Genomic DNA, 20,564 nt, shown 5'->3' on the forward strand with positions numbered 1-20,564 from the left:
CCCACTGCGCGTGGGAAGCTTAAACAGTGGAACAGCTGGGTGAAAGGCAATTGTATATCCCTTCATATCTCGCTTCCAAACTTGACCGGAAGGCTGGACTGAACGGCACGCTGGATAAACCCTCGGCATTTCTTTCTGGACCGTAAGTACACTTTCTATTTGTTTTTTAGTTCATTTACACAATAGCAAATTTCGTTCTCCTTTCTACCGCTGGCGTAAAGGACCGTGTGTTCTTACTTAAGCATGCGCAGCATCCAACCATAGTTGGAGACGGGGTCGGTGCATCCCACCTCAAGCCTCCCACCCCCGCCAGTTGGACGGGGAAAGAGTACGTGAATTTTTCACACATTCGTAAAATGAGGTAACCGGAAGTAGGGAAACAAACGGGATATTGGGAAGCGAGATAACAGCAAGCGCCAAAGGGGTGACACTTCTTTACCCTAAAAAAAGAGAGGGGAGTAAAGATTTCAAAAAAAGAGAGAAAGAGGAGGAAACCCAAGGGAGGAAACGGCCAAAATTGTTTCGTACTCGCGAGGGTGTTTCGCTATGCATCGAATAAAATAATCAACACTGCAATGAGAAAAAAAGGAGTAAAATAAAAGGGACTTTTAAACTAAGCTAAATGAGGAATTTTACTCCTCGAAAAAGTTCCCACCGCGCAACAGTGCACCGTAAGGTTGAGTAGAAAACGCGACAAGATAGTAACAGGTAATTTAGCTTACATGTGAATTTAGAACAGTCTGGACTTCAAATGGAATTTATGTTACGCGTTGTTAATCTTTTTTTTTTTTTTTCGGAGTTATGAAATACGAGACAAAGGTTACGAGAATCTTCTTGGGTCAGTGAGTCAGTGACAATTATGGTAAGTAGGTGTAAATCAAAATCTGTTTCCTTTTCGTTGTATCTAAACATAGAAAATCATTTCACTCGGAAATAAAAGTTGATGACTCTACTTGAAGTATTTCCTTGCCACACAATACGAAAACGTTTGGGACTCAGAGCAACATAAGTTTTTACAGAAGATGCTGCATCTCGCGCGATGGGTTAAAATTTCCGTGACATTGTAACGAAACTCGGAGTCCTCTCTGTTGTTAATATCTTAACTTTCGTCGTTGTGTAACTGCTTCTCGACTTATTAACTAGCTCGATCAAATTTTTTGATTCAACCAAAAAATTTTCGAAGGACGTCGGGCGGTCGTAGCGATAAACGATCCCACGTCCGCATTTCCGACGACATCATCGTCGCCGCCCCCGAGCGTCGGCGGAGTATCAGTTTCGGCTCGGCAGAGCAATGTCGGCCCCTCCGTCAATATAAGAGCGTCGTCAATTTGTAAAATCAGTTCAATTCGACGAAGACCAAGATCACTGAAACTCGAAAGATTTGAAGCTACAAGCGGTGGTACAGAAGTGAAGCTCGAAGATGAGTACGCCTTTGGTAAATGTTGTTTTTGCCATTCTCTCGTTTACAATGTCCTCAATGGCGAAAAGTAAGTAGTACAGTCTGTGTACATGTATGTTAGTTTTCTTTTTCTTTTACATTGCCTTGACTGATCTAAAAAAACTGTTGGTGTTAAAAAAAAGTATGAACCATGCAACCGATTTGTTCACTGATAGTCAGGAAAAAAACTTCTTCTGCCTATAACCGGAATGGAAAAGCTCAACTAACTATTTTTCAGTGAAAATATCTGGTGCAGCAGAAAGTGTTTCGGAAGGAAAAATCCTTAATGCTTTGTCCATCGCTTAAATATCTTTAAAAATAAAGTAGCGAAGAGCACAAAAAATAAATAAATGACTGAGTAAATCACTAAAATGAATGAGAAAATTGGATAAATTTTTTTACTGTTTGATGAAAAACTGCCGCATTGTAGTTTGCCGAAGAAGACCGATAACCAGCCAGAGTCGAAGATGATCTGGTCCTTCAGAGGGGAAAAGCCTGCTTCAGTCTCCTTACACAGATTACTATAGGAAATGCTCAGACCTCGCTTTCTCATTGAACAATGAATCAATACGGACGATTCATCATAATATCCATTTCTCCCGCAGCATGTCGAGACAGTATTACAACCCCAGTTTGTCAACATTTTGTCCAAACATATCGTGATTCCTGCAAATGGCCGGAGATGAAGACTAGCTGCCCGTTAACTTGTAAATTTTGCGGTAAGATATTTATTCATTCCTTTTATCTATATTTCTGTATTTTACTCTTCCTAAGGCTGGATGAAATTGAGCCGATTTCTTTTATAGTAATGATAGCTAAAAAAAGCTAACTGCAGGCAGCCAAGGATTCAAACCAAATGCATAGATCAGAGGAAGTTTAACACGGGATTTCATAACGCAAAATAAAAGGGCAGTCAGCAGCTCCAGACGTCGATTACTATTAATTTTAATTGTTCATTCCACACTAATTTTGGTTAAAAACGCAACTCTTCGTAAGTGCATGGCTACCAGTAGATCAAATTTAATTGAAATGTTTTTATCGTGCTCTTTCTTCATAGTTCCCCCGCCAAGATGTGCAACTAAGGCCAGCAGATATGGCTGTTGCTGGGACAAAAAAACGGAAGCGAAATCATATGCTGGCGACGGTTGTCCTGGTAGGCACATTTTTGTCATTTTTTTTTTTTCAATTTCGATTATATTACTGCGGAGTAATACACTCGTGTAGTTTTCATTTTAAAACTGCGGCAATTTGCCAGGTGTTCGCATACAGCAAGAATGACAAACTTTTCTTTCTCGAAGTCAATGTCCATTTTCGAGGTGAGACAGTGAGTAATGCAAGTTACGGCTCACAAACTGTCGGTAACGACTTTTGGTTATTTTTCGGAAAACACATGTTTAATCACTGACAGCAATATTCCTCATAAGAAATCATCACATGGCTGCATGAAGTAAATTCGTCTTTTCAATTCTTCGAACAGAATGTAGGGATCAGTTTCCAAGCTACTGCAGAGAGCGAATTGCAAGGCATCCAAGGAAAAGCGCTTGCAATAAGCATGGAAGTAAGATGTGCCCCAAAAGTTGCGGTGTTTGCGGTAAGTGAAGGAAAACCTTTTTGGTACGCTGAAGATGAGGTCCTTATATTTGCCACTTTTTGATGATGAATAATTAACTGGACCATGAAAAATTCTCGATCCCGATTGGTTATCAGAAATGCAATTTCAGAGCTAATAGAACAGTTGACTCGCCATGCGGCGCCATGCCTAGTGGGACCGTCTGCGTCATTTACGCGCGCTGTTTTTGTAGGCTATTGGGTTCATCTCCGCGCGGGAAAAAGCCAACTGTTATTTTTTTGTTTATGGATATGTTCAACCAGAAGGTATCTGTTTATCAAATTTTGTCACAACTTTGATTAATTGGGAACAGAATTTTGTGTAGTCTAATTCTGTCTAAAATCGTACTCGTATTATAACAAAATCGGACTCCCGCTTCGTGGTTGTTTGATTTTCCTTATCACTCGAATGAGTCTCAACTGAATTGAACTCCGTTCTGATATATTCGGAAAAAGAAAATCATTTTTGTCCATCTAACGGGAATCGTATCCATTAGCACTGTGTTTTTGTTAGCAAATATAATGATCTTACAATATCACCGAGCGAGATACTTGATAGCCGGTAAACCCAAGATGAGCCAGGGAATTTCTCTGGCTTTCTTGCGTGGTTATCAGCTGCTTTTTTTTACGTCAATCTTTGTGATCATGCAATCTATTTAACATAGAAAAATCGTATTGATGATTTGGATTTTGTACCTCTTCAATAGAACACAAGGCCGCTGCGGCTCAAGCGCCGCCTGAATGTCTTTATTCCCACTATGGGTGTTGCTGGGATCTTACCTCTGCTCAGGGACCTGTTGGCGAAGGATGCGTAGGTGAGCAAGAATTTTGAACCTTGAAGACATGCCACCGCTTTCATTCGCCCAGAGAAAGAGGGATTACAGGGTTAACCTAAATTCTCCACAACTATGCAAGGCTGATATATATATATACATATATATATTTATATATACAGAAAATATGTATATAGAAAAGTTCTGTCTGACAAGCGAAAAAGTTCTGTCTGACGCGCGCTTAGGCGCGAAACTCAGAGTCACAGAGAATCGATACGTCCTCTTTAATTCTTTAACTTATGTATACTTAGCTCTGCTACCACAGCATTGAGCACTTTATGCCAACGTAGACTCTACCCCCACATTCATATATATACTTATGTATATGTATATTCTTTAACTTTGAACAATTCTTAACAAAACTATTTTCTCGGTTTCGGATCAAAATGCTCATAAAGAGCCTACTCAGTTACTGTGTTCCCAAACCTTTTGTTGTTAAAAAAAATAAGAAGGAGAAAAAAGAAAATAGAAATGTTGGCCACAGTCCATTAACATGTTGACCAGCTCCCAGTTGGCTTGTTAGCTCAATTGGTAGAGCGCTACACCGGTATCGCAGAGGTCATGGGTTCAAATCCCGTACGGGCCTGAAATTTTTTTCAGGTCCTACTTACAACTACTAGTTTCAGTAGTGTTCTTAGCTGCGAGGATCTTCTAATTTCATCTTTCCACCGCAGTGCAAATATGTGAATTTTCATATATCTAAATCTTCATTCACTCGGATGTTTATTTGTACCCAATTCATTGACCAGCTCCCAGTTGGCTTGTTAGCTCAATTGGTAGAGCGCTACACCGGTATCGCAGAGGTCATGGGTTCAAATCCCGTACGGGCCTGAAATTTTTTTCAGGTCCTACTTACAACTACTAGTTTCAGTAGTGTTCTTAGCTGCGAGGATCTTCTAATTTCATCTTTCCACCGCAGTGCAAATATGTGAATTTTCATATATCTAAATCTTCATGTTATGTATATTCTACTATGCAGCTTGCACAGACCGCCATGGTTTTAAAAGGCTTTGTAAATTATGGAGTCATTACTGCAAGGATGAAGCTTTTAAGTATGTCCAGAAAAATGTCATCGATGAGTACAGAGAAACATGTCCCATGACGTGTGGAAAATGCAGGATAGGACAAAAGATGTTGGATCTCTCTGTTTACAGTGAGTGTAAGCTTCTTGCAAAGTTTTGATTTAATAGGTCTGAAGGGAAGCTTGTCATATGTTTTAGCTTCTAATTTTAAGGCTGCAACGGGAAAATTACAAATACTTGATTTATGTATAAGTGTACACTCATCGTTTCAGTCGCATCCCTGGGCCTTCTCTTCTCGAAATGCTGCGTAAGTAGTGTCCTGCGCTCGTTGCCATGTGGCCAGCTGATCATCACATACTGCGCACTCTGAGATTTGTGCCAGATACAATTGCCCCTTATTTTCTCTTCGAACGCACAACCACTTTAGGTTTAAATCGGATCGTTACAGATCCAAAGCTATTTCCAAATTTAACACTTCATGCTCATGACTTGTTTGTTATGAATATTTTGAGGGTGGTTCTGTACAAACTATTCCAAAAAAAAGCTTTGTCCTTATTTAATTTTTTTAACAGAAAGAAACTGATATTATATGATGAGTCTACGAAGTCGTTGACGACGGGCGAAAAGGGCGGATTGGAGGCAGTAAGAGGAGATGAAAAGTCATTTCAATAAGATATTTTATTTATCAGCATATCATTGGAATGATAGTGCTATCAAGGACTGTACATTTTGATATCGTTATATTTATTATATTTGTTATTATTGTTATTATTTATGAATGATGTTATTCTCTTCATTATTTGTTTACCGCATTGGTATTTAATGTATTTATGAACAGTGTTTACATAAAAATTAAAATGGTCAAGCAATTTACTTTGCCTAACTTGAGTATGATAGTCTTGAACGATGAAGTTTTTCCGTGTTCGGAATAATTAGCTATTATAATATAAGTTCTTTTGGACTGCATGCCAGACTTAAATGAAATGTGCACCATAGAAATCTTATCGATCAATCAGGAAAACCCCCGCGTATCAGGGAACCAATGAAAACGCAAATCAAATGTAACCGCGAGGAAGCGTGATAGACTAAATGGCAAATGGATTAATTTTTCATTCAATGAACGACAAGGTGGTGCTAGTTTTCGAGGCCAAAACTTTGAAGAATAGAGCAAGGTTCGAACGCTTCTAGAAACCACCTTTGTTTTCCGAAAGTTTTGATTTTTTTATTTGGTCTGTTTGATTTTGATGAGGGAGAAGAAAAATTTAAGTGATAAATCCCTTGTGAGACTACTTGCTTACTCGTAATAATTGACGTTTAATCATACGTTTACTGTTGGTGTTTTTAATCGGCGTGAGACGGTAAACCTCCGTTCGTTCCAAATATCATTTTCTTTCAGGGGTATGTAGCCAGATCTGTGATCAGGAGGCCTCCAATTTTTTTGCTTTTGTTCGGAGGGGATTAGGATCTAAGACTGATACCTCAAAAATACAACGATACAGTCGGAGCGACGTACTTTATTTTTCATTAAGAGACGTTTTATAAATAACTGATAAATAATATTGTTTTTCTCTTATACTATACACGTTCTTTCTGCTTGCAATGCAAAATTCGATGCTTCAAATATTTACTGCATGTTTAGTGGTTTTCATTTCAAATTGAGACAAGAAATTATTTGACGTTGGTAGCCCCTTTTCCTGAGGATTTTTCGTCTTTTCTTGCCTGTGGCACACGTAGAGGACATATTTTGTTAACGTATTGAAGAATTCGAAGTTTCACGTGTGTCAAAGTCTCCCTGCAAACAAAAAGAGTCTATTAGCAATCGACTTAAGTTTCCTATAAGGCTTTATGCAGGACGTTGAAATGATATCCGCGAACTTCTTGATACTGTGGCCCTAATACCATTGTCTTAGTCGCATGGTTGTTTTTATGCTGTGATTTTTGTAATATTTAAGGTGGCTCTGAACCTACGATTCAGACTGTTCGAAAATTTCTTGAATCATGATATCTCAAAAGAGCAAGCATTTTTCTGGTAAAAAGGGTTTGATGGAACTCGCCTTTTTTGAAGACCTGAACGTAAAAGTGTTTTAAGGGGGCTTTAGTGCTACCATAGTAACTCAATGCATCGAGAAAATGACCTACAATCGGTAAGTGATAATTGCGAATGTGTTTTGGTCAATTATTGATTGAGCAACAAATGAAAAAAATTTGCACTATTTTATCCATCAAACAACAGTTGCTAAACCATCTAATTTGGTTTGAGAAAATTACCAGTAATATTGGAATTTAGTATGACATTCTGTCGTTTTAATGTCCAATTTATCAAGTGAAAATACTTGATGGAGAAAAATAGATTAAAAATAATTTCGTGTGAGATATGGTCTACTTACGTAAGGAAGAAATGTCCAGCTTTTTCTGTCCTATTTTGCATTTTCCGCACGTGACGGGACAGCTGTTTCTGTATCTGTGAACCACACTTTCCTTAACAAACTTGTAGGCATTTGGCTGGCAGTACCCGTTCCACAAACGACAAATTCTGGTATAAAGGTTCCTACAGACTGCAGCAGAAGAAATGCAAAGCAATGTTGTTACATGTGTCATGTGCAGAGGTACTATTGCTGATGTAGGCCTACTATGTGAAAATAACGTTAAATCGTTAAATAGCGTGTAAGGCCTGATGCCCGGTACGGGTCCTACAAAGGCTTAACTGAGGTGCGTAATCCATACTCACCTCTACATCCCTCTCCTCCAGGTCCCAGGGCAGCGGTAAGATCCCAGCAACAACCATAGGGGGAATCCAAACATTCAGGCAGCCTTTGAGCAGCAGCCTTGATCTCTAAAATGTGATTAAGAAGTGTGACATGTTAGAAGTGGACAGAGGTGGCGTTAGTAATGATTATAATAACGATAACTATTAGGTAATAATAACGAAAATGTAATAACCGAAACAATAACGATGACGACAACGATAGGGATATTAATATCGATGATGATAATAACGATATTGATAACTATAATAATAATGCTAATGATATAAACTATAATGGTCAAATGTTTCTGATATATCCTATTTGGATTTAGTTACATATAAGAGCAAATTCCCTTTTCCCAAAGTAAAATAAGGTTCTTGACTTACTACACACTCCACAACTTTTAGGACACATGTCGTTTCCTCGTACATTGCAGGCTTTTTCTTTGGAGAATCGTTGCACACGCTGTCTACAATAGCTCGGGTATCTGTCTTTGCATTCTAATAGCAAAAACATTTTGTTACACCACTGTTTTCTTAGTGTAACTAACGTAACATAAGTTACACCTACTATTATTACACCCACTATTTGGTTATATTCATAGGACTTTTAAACACCACAGAATTTTTAAACCCCACGCTGAAAGTGACTCTCTCTTTACGTTAACCAGGAGACGTTGGTTGAGTACACGAAATTGAGGCTTACTGATGAACTTTGCGGGTAAAATATTGTGAAACTTAAACTTCTGCTCTGTTATCAGCCGCTGTTCGGGAAATTGGCCCACGCTCCTCTCGGAGGTTGAGCGGGGGCGAACGGATCGATGAAGAGGGCAGGGCGGAAATCGAGTCAACAACAAACTCGTTTTCTAGTGGGAACGTATCAAAGTTCCAGTGGGAACTTTGTATAAAAAGAAAATAAAAGACACACAGAACAAGCTAACCACGAGAGAATAGTTTGTTTTCTTGTTTTGATATAGTTCACGCAAGAATTTCACGAGAAAAAAATCGACTCTCTGTACTCGACCCAGAATGTAGGCCAACTGATAGAGAGGCAAACAACCAAACAACAAAAATTAAAAAAGGAGATTAATCTTCTTACCGGGACATCCCTCGCCCGCGTAGGACTTCGCTTCTGTCTTTTTGTCCCAGCAGCAGCCGTATCTGCTTCGTGATGTTGCACATTTTGGTCTGGGTACTGTACAGAGAGAAACAGAAATTTTCCTGATGATTAATGTGAGCTAAATACAAAAAATGGGTGATTCGGGCGATGCAAATATTTGATAAAATTTCACCTGTTCCCTCTCATCATTTTCAAATTCATGTCAGGCTTTTTTCATTGTCGAGATTTCCTCTATTTGCGAGACCTGTCCACTTTCATTGAAGTAGGAAAGAAGTCTGAGATTCTCAGACTAAGAGCACCCAATGATGTTCTGCTTATGATCAAAACGCATGCAGTCAGCTCTGTGTGCAAGAACTTTTTCTTAGCTCTGTATATAATTTTCAGTATCTTACCACAAATTTTGCAAGTCAAAGCGCAGTTGGTCCTCATGTGTTTCCACTTGCAGACATCAATGTTTTTCTTGCCATATATTTTGATAAAGTACTGGCAAGTTTTTGCTTCCATGTGGTCCTCACATTCTGTGAGAGAAATAAATCATTAGTCATTAACACCATCGAATACTTAGCCCTTGAACTACATAAGAGTGGACACAGACAGCTCGTGAAACATGATTGTAATAAATATGATAATGATTGAAAAGCCGACATAAGTATTAGACCTCGTACGAACTAAAAGGTTCGCTGGCAGAAAACGAAAACTAATGAGCAATTTTTCAGGAAATGATAAAAACAAAAAAATCAACTATTGTTTCGCTTAGTTTAGAAACTTGTTGGAAGAGTGGATAAACAATCGATAGAGAAGTTACAAAGAAAGATAAAAAAGGGTTATACTTACTCTGCGCCGTTGCAAAGATGGCAAATGCGACGATGACAAGCAAAATGCTTATTGTGGTCTGTGTTTTCATCGTGTAAAATAAAGTGAGGCGCTGGAAATCTCTTCTCGAATGAATCGATCGATCCTCTTAATGCTGACTTTCAAAAGCTTTCGATTCTCTTTTTATAGACAAAGAGGTGAAAAGTTCATCCTGCGGGGAAATACTTCAAATTCTATTTTGAGTGCGGAATTTTAAGGGTGCGGTGGCTGCGTTACTCAGCCGAAAAATTACTCTCAGATGACCTGCTGTGAATGCGGTATGAAATGTGGGCGAACAACCGGTCATTGGTTTCGTTCAATCTCCAAAGCAGACCAAAAAATAATACTTAATCGTTGAAAATAATTTCTTTCAAAAGATTTTATCGAACAAAGAATTAGTAAAAAAGATCAAATTTATTGGAAATCTCAAACAAGATTATTTTTGATCCCCCGTGAAAGCGGTTTAACTGTGCAATGATTCTTTAACCCGACGCATTTTTCACTCTTCCGTTACCATAGCACGAATGGGTTTGACCACATTGTTTAACTACTTCAAAACTTAAACAAACAGTTTCCGAACTTTGCAATAGAAATAATAGAATAATTAGTTTCCCACCTGACATAGTTCAGTTCTGCGATTTCACTGTTATTGTAATATGATTAGTTCTGGTTAGAAATAGGTCAGTTAGAGCAAAAGACGATCTCATTCCACGCGCAACTAATTCATACGGTAGAAGAAAAACAAGCTTGGGGTGTTTCTTAGCGATCTATGATTAGAATGAAAATTTCGTCTTAGAAGTATCTCGCAGGATAACAATTATTCACGTTAATCGTTTTACGAGTTCCTGAAATCACATAACACGAAAGCCGAAGAGATGACCTTTCCTTTCTGAGGCTGATAAGTAACGTTATTAACCTAAACCACGTATGTAATGTTCAATAATGGCTCTGGCATGTGGATACCGTCTTCCCAGACAGAAAAACATGCGGTTACTATGCCATACATTGTTTTTTCTAAAAGAGTCATGATCGTCGAAATACTTCCACGGTGTAGATGACAAAGTCTTCCACAGTGCCACAGTAATAATTCAATAGAAATCATCAATTTATTAATAATAACAATGCTGGAAAAAGAGATTGAAAAAAAGATCATCAAACATCTACCAAAGTAAGAAATTAAAAGATGTAGATGTCCGCTTAGTTCTAGATACATCTACATTTTAATTAAGTTATGAAAGAATTGACTGAACTCGAATGCCTACGCATTCAACTCTTCACGACATTTCCAGCTGTGCTCAGGAAATGAAATATTTCATTATAAATTCTTACCCACTCACTCGTATTTTGAGCTACAAAGTGCATGGATTCGGCATAATTACGCTTTCATCAAGATTCAGTACTTTTTGAATTGTGTCCTGTTTATTTAAAAAATATCATTCTTACAAAACCCAAAAAGTAAATTCTGTTTGAAGGGAAGGACTCAATTGAAATACCAGATGGTATTCTTTTTGTCATTTATTAAAACACTCATTGACAGATCTAGAGTTTATGTCGAAATCTAGGTTCCCTATTATGTAAGTGCTCTGTAAGATAGAAATTTTGTGGTCTCTTTTCCCACTGGTGAACTGACTTACGCAGAAGGCTTTTGGCCTCAGTAATTTTGCATCCATTGTGTATAGATTAAAGGCTTGCCAATTGTGCACTTGTCTTCTGTAAAGAGAAAGTGATGATTCTTGACATAAAAACCGCGCCAATCCTAGAATATGCCAGAGCATGTGCTGACTAAAATAGCACTGACCGGATTGACATGTCTAGACCAGGTTTTGCAACAATTGCTATTTTAAATTTATTATGGCGAAGATTGTTCTGGATGAAACAGCTCAAGCGGAAAAACTAGCAATTACTGGCACTCCAGGTATTCCTGAAAAATGCCGACCACACCAATTTCGCAACACAGGGACACGCCTTCGGGAAATTTTTAGCTTATTTACTGCATCAAAGCAAAATTAGCCGATAAAAGAGTTCCGATTTCTTATCAAAAAGGAATCTTTCCTATGAGGCATAGCCAGCGATATTTTGTTGGTAATCCTTCAAAGAACCTCGAACTGGGATGAATGATTATAGATATTTTATGACGGGGCAACCTTGCGTGAAGAACCACTGGCTTAGAGTAAAGGAATATGAAAACAAAACATATCAGTTAAATAAGGGAAGAAAACAAAAACGCTATAACAACAGTAACATTAACAAAAACAAACAACAACGAAAGTTGTTTTCGAGGTGCGAATAGCAGGAAATTCGATGACTCATTTAGACAATTAATTGTTGATAATTCCGCATAGGCGGTCTATTCTGAGAACAACAAGCCACAAAAACCTAGTTTATCTAATTAAGATCTGCATAGAGGAAATACTTCTAGATTGCAAACATTAGTGGGAAGAAACGAGAATCTTCGAAAAAATTTATTCCGTTTGTGGTCGTGAGGATAAGGCAAAAACGATTAACATGTCTGTGCATTGTAAACGTTATCCCTTCAATTTTTCTTTTTTTTTTAACCACTGAATCAACCCCACAGTTTGTTATGATGCTAGTTGCCGCAGAATTCGAACACTCCCTTGCACAGATCCGCCTCAGCTCAATTATCCAGGTTACAAAACCACGAACATAGTTGAATCAAACAGTTCTAGACATTTGGAACTTCTAAAAAGCTACTATTGTCAATAGAAGTCTGGTACTTCACAAGCCTACAACCCTATTTTATTAGATCAGAGACGGAGAGTATTTTACAACTGAAAACAACTACTTTGCTATCAAAACTCATGTTTGGTTACTGTTTTCTTCATAGAATAGTAGGGATTAAACATGGTCAATACTTGTATCTTTGCTAACCAGGGAATTTTTCCGTGTCACATGTGATTGCTTTTCGACTCAAAATCTCTGAAAAGCCTTAGGATTGTTAACAGTTGTAACTAACAGCAACGAGGACAAAATGAAACTTTCATTCAGTTGTCTTTGAATTTGAAAGCAGAAATGCTAGTTTCTGAGCTTTTTCGAGGGCTCATAACATTTCTTTGTTTTCAAATGTTTCGGCTTACAGTTTGGAACATTCCGTTTGGTGGAGGAAGGTTCCTTCCAGTTTCAGTTCACAGGAGACTAAACAAAAGATTGCTGAATTGATATGTTGAAACATGTACAGACTAGTTTTTTTTTTCTTGATCAGCCATTGGCGAACTAGAAACAGCCACGGTTCAAGCTTCAAAACAATGCGTTTCTTTATCAAGTTTTTGTTTTGTCGTTCAAAATTGTTTGTTTAATGTTGTTTTGTCAAACACTGACAGATGTGGTTCCGTTTTCGTCTATTTCGTTCGCCTCAGTCCAGTGCATCTTCCCGAATGGATAAAACTACAAGTAGCCCCTCTATTCCAGGTTTGTCCGTTGGGCAAGTGAGAGAACACAGCGATAAAATTAGCTCCGCTGCGCGTGGGCCACGAGAGCTACTTGTAGTCTAGACGCATTGTTTTTGTTGAATTTTACTGGATTCACGCGACGGCGAAAACCGCGTCAAGCGGAAATGACACCGCGGTAATGTTGACCCATCTGAAAGTGTGTTGCATCTTTGCCCGTCGGAAGAGTCACTCGGCGACAAATGTAGGTCCGAGGCAAGGGAACAATGCAGTTAAGTATCAGGAAGCAGTGGACTGACAAAATTTGTTTGACCCTACCAGAAATCTCGACAAAATTTGTCTCTGCCAAATGTCAATTTGTCAAGCGTGGGCACACTGAGACACAGCAAAATTTTTGTTAACCACTTGTGTCAATCACATGAGACAAGAGCCTCCATCGCAACGTTCGAAGAATTTACGGATCTACCAAACATAGCAGGCGCCATCGATAGGACACATAAAAGTAAAGGCTGCAAAAGAATGCGCTGTCGACTACTTTAGCCGATATAAATTGAACAGTACTTGGCCCTGGAGTTGCAGCTGACACGTAAACTTGAGAACCGTAATAGTTGTATCCTAAGTAAAGATCGTTATGCAGCATTCAGAGGTACGAATCTTTACCGTTTGATTGCCGCGCTTCGGATTGAAATACTCCAACTAAAAGTAGAGATCAAATTTTCGTGGTTGAAATTTTCCTTCAAATTATGGCGTGTAAATTGACAAATCTGTCAGATTTCACGCGTGACAAACATTTTTCCTGCTCCGAGGAAGGACGACGGCGTCTCTGAAGTTTAGTAAACCTTGACAAAATTTGGTAGAACTAAAAATCATCGGGCGCACTTGTCCCAAGGAACGGGTGTCGCAAAATAAACAAAAATTTGCCAAGTGCGTCCGGGCCCTAAGCAAGTTTTTGCATGGTGCTGTTGATTTCTTCTGCGGAATTTCAGTTGATACGCACGGCGGAATGCGCTGTAGGGTTTAAGTGGATTTTATGATACCGTTGACTGAACGAAGTCCAAACAGTTAATTTGTCACTGAAATGATATGATAAAAATAGTTTATATTTTTGTCTTACTGTCTAGGTAGAAACTAGGGATTGTTTCTTTCTTTTTTCAAGCAAAGACGTTGTGGCTTGTATCATAGCGATCTTAAAATGCCGTGGTAAGAGAAACGCTGTGCCTCTTTTTCCTGTCTGTGTTTTACTTCTTTCTTCCAGTAAGATTCTTTTTGAACAAAGGCCAAAATGATTATTTATTTTCTTCTCAATCGCTGAATCAAAATAGCAGTGAGACTTAAATATTTCTTTTGGTCCTTTTGTTGCAAATCAGTGATACAGTCTGCTTATTCTTTTAAGTCACAATACAGTGGAGGCAACAGGGTTAACTCCTACAACAAAGTGTTGAATTTTGATAAGCGAATTCCCATTTCGCGCTGCTAAAACATCTAGGGCCTTAGGGCAACTGTGGATATTCACTAAGCTCTGCGCAGTCCTTGATTCCAACCGCCGCCGCCAACACAAACGCTCTTGAATCTTTATAACAACATCACGCAAGTTTTGAGAAGAATTAAAATAATGATGAGCTTTTTTAGGATTCGCTTGACGGTTATGCTTGAGGGTGGCCGTAAAATGAATGGCACGTATCGTCGACACCCTAGTTACGTTCGCTTCACACGAGTCTTCAAAAAGTGTTACAGACACCGAAAATACAGAGAAAAGTGTCCAAAGTATCCTTGATAAAGAGGACGGTGTCCGTAGAGAGTGGTTCGACTGTAGTAATTTTTGTGGAATGGCTGTGCAATCTTGCTAAAGTCCATGATTAAAAATAAATTCTATCATAGAGTTTTACCTCCAATGTGCCTTGATTCTCAAGTGCCGCAGTTAAGTAGCTTATTCCGGTATCACTATAACCCACGAAAATTTACGCACATTCAGCGTGCCATAATTAAGAAGGCGGTTTGAACTGTCACGTTACTATATTCCGTGTTTATCCTCGAGTTCATCCCAAGGTTTCTTTGAGAAATCACCATGTAAACTGACATAAGAGCATAGGACATGTAAATAGTTTTGGAGTGAAAAAGTTATGTTCATTGGTGTTCAGCGTCGCATGCTGATGGTCTGTTGTTGACGTGACCACCATGTTTACAGAATAGCTTAGTACAAGGGCCGGGCAAGTCTTAGGTTGCGGTCTGATGGCGAGTTTCTATTAAGGGTCATTAAAAATTATTTTAGCGCACGACAGTAAACTATTCATAGAATTATGTTAAAGGCAGGCGATTAAAACACAAATAGCGGTATGAAATGTCCGTTGCACACGCGTATTATCAGTTACAAAGGCTGATATTTCCCGCCCAGAAGGACAGGAACACGCTAACTTGAAAGAAGGAAACCACAATAGAAGGGAAGACAAAATATAACCGAAAAAAAAGAGAACTTTTGATGGCCCATACGGCTAACCCAAACAGGAACTCTTTGAACTCTTGCCATTTTCGAATTGTTTATAAAAGTCTTTTTTTTAATCAACATTATCTAAATTTTTGGCTTCAATCATAGCTGGTCGAGTGCTGCTAATAATAGTGGAGAAAATTTGGCGAAGCTTGAGATATGCACGAATCCAGTATCTTTTACAGATACTTGAACACCCCTGTGAGATTGTAACGTTTTTTTTTCGCATGCCACAATGATTTTAGCTTCTTTTAAGGTCGATAGCAGAGTCGAATAGTTTAGTTGGAATAACGTACCCATTCGGTCTTATTCGAATCCCGAGTAAATGCTTTTCAATTGTTAGTGACACATGTATTATTTTATTAAAAGGGAAAAAAGACCTCTTCTTTGGAAATGGCTTGCGAAAAAAAATTGTTGAACGCTCAGTGCTTACGCAATCGGTTTGAGTCTACCAAACTAATATTAACCCTAAAAGAGGATTTTACTACGGAAGGGAAGTACTAAGGGTGTCGACCACTCGAAATAGCCAATCTTACGACATTTAGCAACCACAAGTAAACAAGCATTTGATTCCTGTCCGTCGGAGGTTTCACATTTCGCCCACGCCTGTTTATTCGAGCCAATAAATACAGCAAGATAAGCGAGCTTGTACAACTCAAAATCAAGACTTCATAAGACAGAGAGAACGGGCGAAGACCGATAAGACTTACGTTCTTCAGATCAACTTATCAACATGCAAATAACGATATTGATGATATTATCATTTTCTTTCCTCATACACGGCACGGCATCTGATGGTGAGAATTGTTTTGATTTACGTGATTCATTTTAGTCGTTTAGACTTTTATCCGCCTAAAATTATAAAGAACTTACATTATTTCGGAGACTAGGGGACGGATTGTATCGTGTATCATTTCTTAATTGGTTTTAACGCGTTGAAATTACGTGTCGACGGGAACTTCAACAGTGACGCAGAATACGAGGGTGTTGACATATCTATTAGGACAGCTATATTTGTCTACGCGAGCGTAAGTTCTTTGTTCTGTGTTTCTAGCTTGCAGAGACCGCTTAAGGACGAGAGCGTGCAAAAACTTACTACGAAATTATCGCCTTAAAGGCATAGAGGGTTGCAAATGGAAGTCTGTGAAGTCGATCTGCGCTCTCACTTGCAATTCGTGTGGTAAGTAATGAGTGTCATACTCATCGACGATACAGATTAATCATTGATCAAGTTGACGTGATAAGATATGCGCCTTTGATAAAAGCCTTGGCTGCCATCACAGCGATGTCCAAGCCTCACCGTGTGTTTCCGACCATCAAATACGTCTCATGTTCAACTTTTCAGTTCATGACAACGTTTTGTCTCATATCGAGCGGAATAGCCTGGAGTTAGTCCTACGCTCGCCAGACCAACCTTTCCTGTGTCACGAAAACTTAGATTGTACAAATCCAACGGGAGAACTAATGGCACAAAAATATTGCATGTTTAAAATGGTAATTCACTTTTTGTTTCAGTGGTGAAACCGAAGTGTGCCTTAGAAACAAGTAAGTACGGATGTTGCTGGGACAAGAAGACAGAGGCCAAAGGATTCTATGGTGAAGGTTGTCCTGGTGAGTAAAACTCTCAATTAGAAGACGTTCCACGCGTGCTCGCTTTCAGGCAGCCATGCTCCCACAAGGTGTTTTCGGAGACGGAAAATGAGAAAATCTGTACTTCACAATTTATCTTGGTTCAAAGATTCAAAGAACAGATCATTTCTTCTTCTTGAATTGATTGTCACGGTTTTGTTTTGCTTGTTAAGTTTTGTTGTTTTTTGTTTTGCTTTGTCTTTTTTAGCTTGAGAAAAGTTCAGATAACAGAGTATTAGTATTAACTTTAACTCCAAGTCCAGGATAAATTTTCGTGTAAAGTAAAAAAAAAATAAAAGCCACAGCCGTAGTCACTCAGGAACGTCGCTTTGGAGCGTTACAAGCCTGTTAAGAAACTTTGTTTTGTCTCAAGCCTGACACAGTCACCTCAAGTTCGAGTGACATGTTGAAGAAAGCCCTAAATACTTTGCACCGAGGTTATCAGGTTAATCAAGGTTCAGGCACAAAAAGTAATTCCATCATTTTATTTTTACAACAGAGTGCACAGACCGTTATCCAAAGTACTGCCAAAGACGAATGTCTATACTTTCTACAAAGAGAGCGTGCGATGAGCGGGGAAAAGCATTTTGTCCAAAGAGCTGTGGTGTTTGCAGTAAGTGAAATGGAGAGTTAAACTCAGTAGACGAAGGAAACCCCATCAATTCGTTTTGGTAATTCGAACGATCGTAAAGCCCTAAGATTTATGCTCTGCCTGAGTGGAGTTGGTCCTAAAATTCTCAAGTTATTTAAGACTTTTTATAAAGGAAGGCGTCTCCCTTTCCTTAGAAGGGGTACATCATGAGAACAATAAGGAGTAACTCACGACTGTGAATCGATTAGCTTTATGAAATCTTATGAAAGACTGCCGAAAAATTTTGGTCTTGGCGTAAGTAAGAGAGGCTCACAACTATAGCGCAGTTAGCTCATGGTATGCCTGCTGTGTGATACATTTTAAGTAGCTTCTCTACAATTTGTTCATTTATCAACGCCGTTATTTAAACACCGTTCTCATCGTCTCCGTTATTAGCCACCCATATACCTTCCTGATTTTTCAGTGCCTGTTTTCCGTTTTATTGAAATTGCGTTTTGTAGTTTCTTTCAAGTTTATAAAGATATTTTTACCCGTTGCAAAAAAAATTGACGCCAAACTTCGAACGGAGAATTATCACAAGAAGTATAGAGATACATTGCATGGTATATATATTTTAACTTAAATGCGGTTTTTTTTAACTTCCCTCAGGATTGCACGCCCTAGCCCAGCCCATACAGGATTGTTTTTCCTCTCCACACGGTTGTTGTTGGGATTATTCAGAAGCAGAGGGACCTAATGGAGAGGGGTGCATGGGTAAGTAATAATCATGAACCACACAAAGCCACAAACGTTTTGTCACCATTTCCTGTCAAAGTCAGTCAGGACTTAAAACTGAGGTACCATAGCAGTGATTGTTGGTTTCTTTCGCTTTACTTTGCTTCACCATTAAAACCTAAGAGTGACTGGCTTCTAATTTCTCCTTACAGAATCACTTTTGAGTCAAATGTTAAGGTCAGGAGAGTGATGGAAATGATCACCAATTTAAGAAGTTCCTGATTGTCAAACAAATTCTCCTATAAATAAATGTAGGAACATTATGCAGTGTGGCTAAAATGGAAACTAATGATAGGGTATAGAGGATAATGTCAAAATATGCTCTTTTCGCATGTATTAATTAAGACGGTTCTCATCACTCTCCAATTGTTGTTCTCTTTACGAATATTCCAACAAGTACTCAGCTCTCCTGATTTGTGGAAAATCTTGTTAGCTTAGTATAGATTGCTTGCTTGTTAACCTCAGAACTCTGTGTAGCGTCAGTTATAATTGAAATTATATCCTCTTTGTGAACTACAGAATGTAGAGACCAATATCCTAATGTTTGCACGCTCTGGTACGACTTCTGTGATCCTGATGCGTTGAAATACAAAGTCCTAAGACAGTCAGTGGAATTTATAAAAGCAAACTGTCCAGTTACATGCAAAAAATGCCAACCGGGACAAAGACTGCTGAAGTCTTCAAGAAACCTTGACGGTAAGTGATTTTTTATGTTTATTTTTTTCGAACAGGCCTTGATTTGGAAATATTTTTATCGTCGTGACATTAGGATGGGTCAAAGAAATTGATCTAAGTCCTCATGAAGAACTATGAGGAATCGAATTTAAAATCTTTTCATTCTGCTCTCCGGTGCACTACCAGGAAATTACAAAGAACTCGTGAGCGAAGCCATTGCGTCCTGCAAAGCCTGAATTGATTTCTCTTTTGATAATTCTCTTACAGAACAACTATAGATGTCTCTCTGTAAAATGGAAAACCACAAACGAGGGAACCTCTGTAACACGTTTAACGTCGTCGGAAACAGAAAAGGACGAGAGATGAACTGCCAAACAACGTGCATTACACTGCGCCGTCCCGTGTGCTACCGTTTTTATCGATAATTAAAATAAGGCGTCCGCTCTCTGCGCCAAGAGGAAGAATACGAGAAGTTTTTTTTAGATGTTAACATTTTCATTTCATGCAATCAGAAAACGAATTTTGAAAGACGGTCGTTACTTTTCGACTTTTCCTCCCAGAGGAGACAGTGACCTCAAATCAAAAAGGAAAAATGGCTCGCATCGAAATTTTGAAAATAAGCAAAAGAGATAATAGGTGATAATAGTACACTTGCCGTAAGGTCGACAGATTTGAGATCGCTGCTTACGCCAGATTAAGAAAAGTGAAGGTTATTAGCCAGCAAGAAGTTTATTGCAGTCGCTACGAGAGATGGTCGCTTCCAAGAGTCCCATGTAAATATTCTCGCAACAGGCAATATGTTGATACTTGCGAAAAGACATAATTGCTAACGAAGGACCTCTGTAAATATTATTATGTAAAGAGTAATGAATGTGACATTAAACAAGAAAAAAAGGGAGTCATCATTTGTGAATTTGGCATTAGAAAATGTTTCATAAATGATTCTTTGTAGAGGAATTTCAGGGCTTAGCCGGTGAAGCTAATAGTCATGTGTGCGCTTTGGAGCATTGAGTGTGGAGCTACAGAAACGAGCGGGAAACGCACTAGGGGTTTAGGAAGAGTTCCCAGCTCGTTTTCGCAGCTCCGCCGCCCTTATTTTCATCGAGCGCTAACCACGTAAGCTATCCTGAGAGCATAGCTAACATAAAAAAAGATGTGAAAGGCTGCATTTCGCACTTGAGCAGATGAATTACTGCATTCTTAGTGAGCTGTCGACACAACTTTGTCAGCAAACAGATGATCACAGTGATCACTCAACCTTTTGCAAAATTTGACTTAAATAATTGCGCACTTCTGGGGGTGAAAACACCGCACAGAAAGACATAAAGCGCTAGTTTGTGAGGCATACTCGCAACCGAACTTAGCTTAACTAACTTTCACTGGTGAGAA

At 38.8% G+C, this 20,564-nt stretch overlaps 3 protein-coding genes across 3 annotated transcripts; 2 read left to right on the forward strand and 1 right to left on the reverse strand.

Moving 5' to 3' along the window:
• Nucleotides 1–878: 878 nt before the first annotated feature.
• LOC131790546 (papilin) lies at nucleotides 879–5,753 on the forward strand. The gene is made up of 7 exons (XM_059107763.2): nucleotides 879–1,487; nucleotides 2,044–2,157; nucleotides 2,496–2,591; nucleotides 2,916–3,029; nucleotides 3,754–3,861; nucleotides 4,859–5,032; nucleotides 5,474–5,753. The coding sequence occupies exons 1-7, from the start codon at nucleotides 1,421–1,423 to the stop codon at nucleotides 5,482–5,484; spliced, it is 684 nt and encodes a 227-aa protein (XP_058963746.2). The 5' UTR covers nucleotides 879–1,420; the 3' UTR covers nucleotides 5,485–5,753.
• A 652-nt stretch (nucleotides 5,754–6,405) lies between these two features.
• Nucleotides 6,406–9,715, reverse strand: LOC131791260 (uncharacterized). Its single transcript, XM_059108611.2, has 7 exons — nucleotides 9,602–9,715; nucleotides 9,160–9,285; nucleotides 8,747–8,842; nucleotides 8,035–8,148; nucleotides 7,630–7,734; nucleotides 7,289–7,456; nucleotides 6,406–6,693 (listed from the first exon to the last, which is right to left on the reverse strand). The coding sequence occupies exons 1-7, from the start codon at nucleotides 9,669–9,671 to the stop codon at nucleotides 6,683–6,685; spliced, it is 690 nt and encodes a 229-aa protein (XP_058964594.2). The 5' UTR covers nucleotides 9,672–9,715; the 3' UTR covers nucleotides 6,406–6,682.
• Nucleotides 9,716–16,090: 6,375 nt separating this feature from the next.
• LOC131790762 (uncharacterized) lies at nucleotides 16,091–20,093 on the forward strand. Its single transcript, XM_059108035.2, has 7 exons — nucleotides 16,091–16,302; nucleotides 16,560–16,685; nucleotides 17,021–17,116; nucleotides 17,634–17,747; nucleotides 18,375–18,479; nucleotides 19,020–19,196; nucleotides 19,443–20,093. Exons 1-7 carry the CDS (start codon nucleotides 16,239–16,241, stop codon nucleotides 19,451–19,453), a joined length of 693 nt encoding a protein of 230 aa, XP_058964018.2. The 5' UTR covers nucleotides 16,091–16,238; the 3' UTR covers nucleotides 19,454–20,093.
• The last annotated feature ends 471 nt before the right edge of the window (nucleotides 20,094–20,564 follow it).

This window comes from Pocillopora verrucosa, chromosome 2 (assembly GCF_036669915.1).
Source record: "Pocillopora verrucosa isolate sample1 chromosome 2, ASM3666991v2, whole genome shotgun sequence".
Classification (NCBI taxonomy): domain Eukaryota; kingdom Metazoa; phylum Cnidaria; class Anthozoa; order Scleractinia; family Pocilloporidae; genus Pocillopora; species Pocillopora verrucosa.

What these genes read in the sequence shown, in the direction of transcription:
- LOC131791260 (XM_059108611.2), bottom strand. Translation starts at nt 9,671, where the DNA reads ATGAAAACACAGACCACAATAAGCATTTTGCTTGTCATCGTCGCATTT. An exon ending in CATCTTTGCAACGGCGCAGA is followed by an intron (nt 9,286 to 9,601) that starts GTAAGTATAACC and finishes TTTCTCTCACAG; the next exon opens with AATGTGAGGACCACATGGAA. An exon ending in TAAAAGTTGTGGAGTGTGTA is followed by an intron (nt 7,735 to 8,034) that starts GTAAGTCAAGAA and finishes ATCACATTTTAG; the next exon opens with AGATCAAGGCTGCTGCTCAA.
- LOC131790762 (XM_059108035.2), top strand. Translation starts at nt 16,239, where the DNA reads ATGCAAATAACGATATTGATGATATTATCATTTTCTTTCCTCATACAC. An exon ending in CTATGGTGAAGGTTGTCCTG is followed by an intron (nt 17,117 to 17,633) that starts GTGAGTAAAACT and finishes TTTTTACAACAG; the next exon opens with AGTGCACAGACCGTTATCCA. An exon ending in TAATGGAGAGGGGTGCATGG is followed by an intron (nt 18,480 to 19,019) that starts GTAAGTAATAAT and finishes TGTGAACTACAG; the next exon opens with AATGTAGAGACCAATATCCT.
- LOC131790546 (XM_059107763.2), top strand. Translation starts at nt 1,421, where the DNA reads ATGAGTACGCCTTTGGTAAATGTTGTTTTTGCCATTCTCTCGTTTACA. An exon ending in GTTAACTTGTAAATTTTGCG is followed by an intron (nt 2,158 to 2,495) that starts GTAAGATATTTA and finishes CTTTCTTCATAG; the next exon opens with TTCCCCCGCCAAGATGTGCA. An exon ending in CAAAAGTTGCGGTGTTTGCG is followed by an intron (nt 3,030 to 3,753) that starts GTAAGTGAAGGA and finishes CCTCTTCAATAG; the next exon opens with AACACAAGGCCGCTGCGGCT.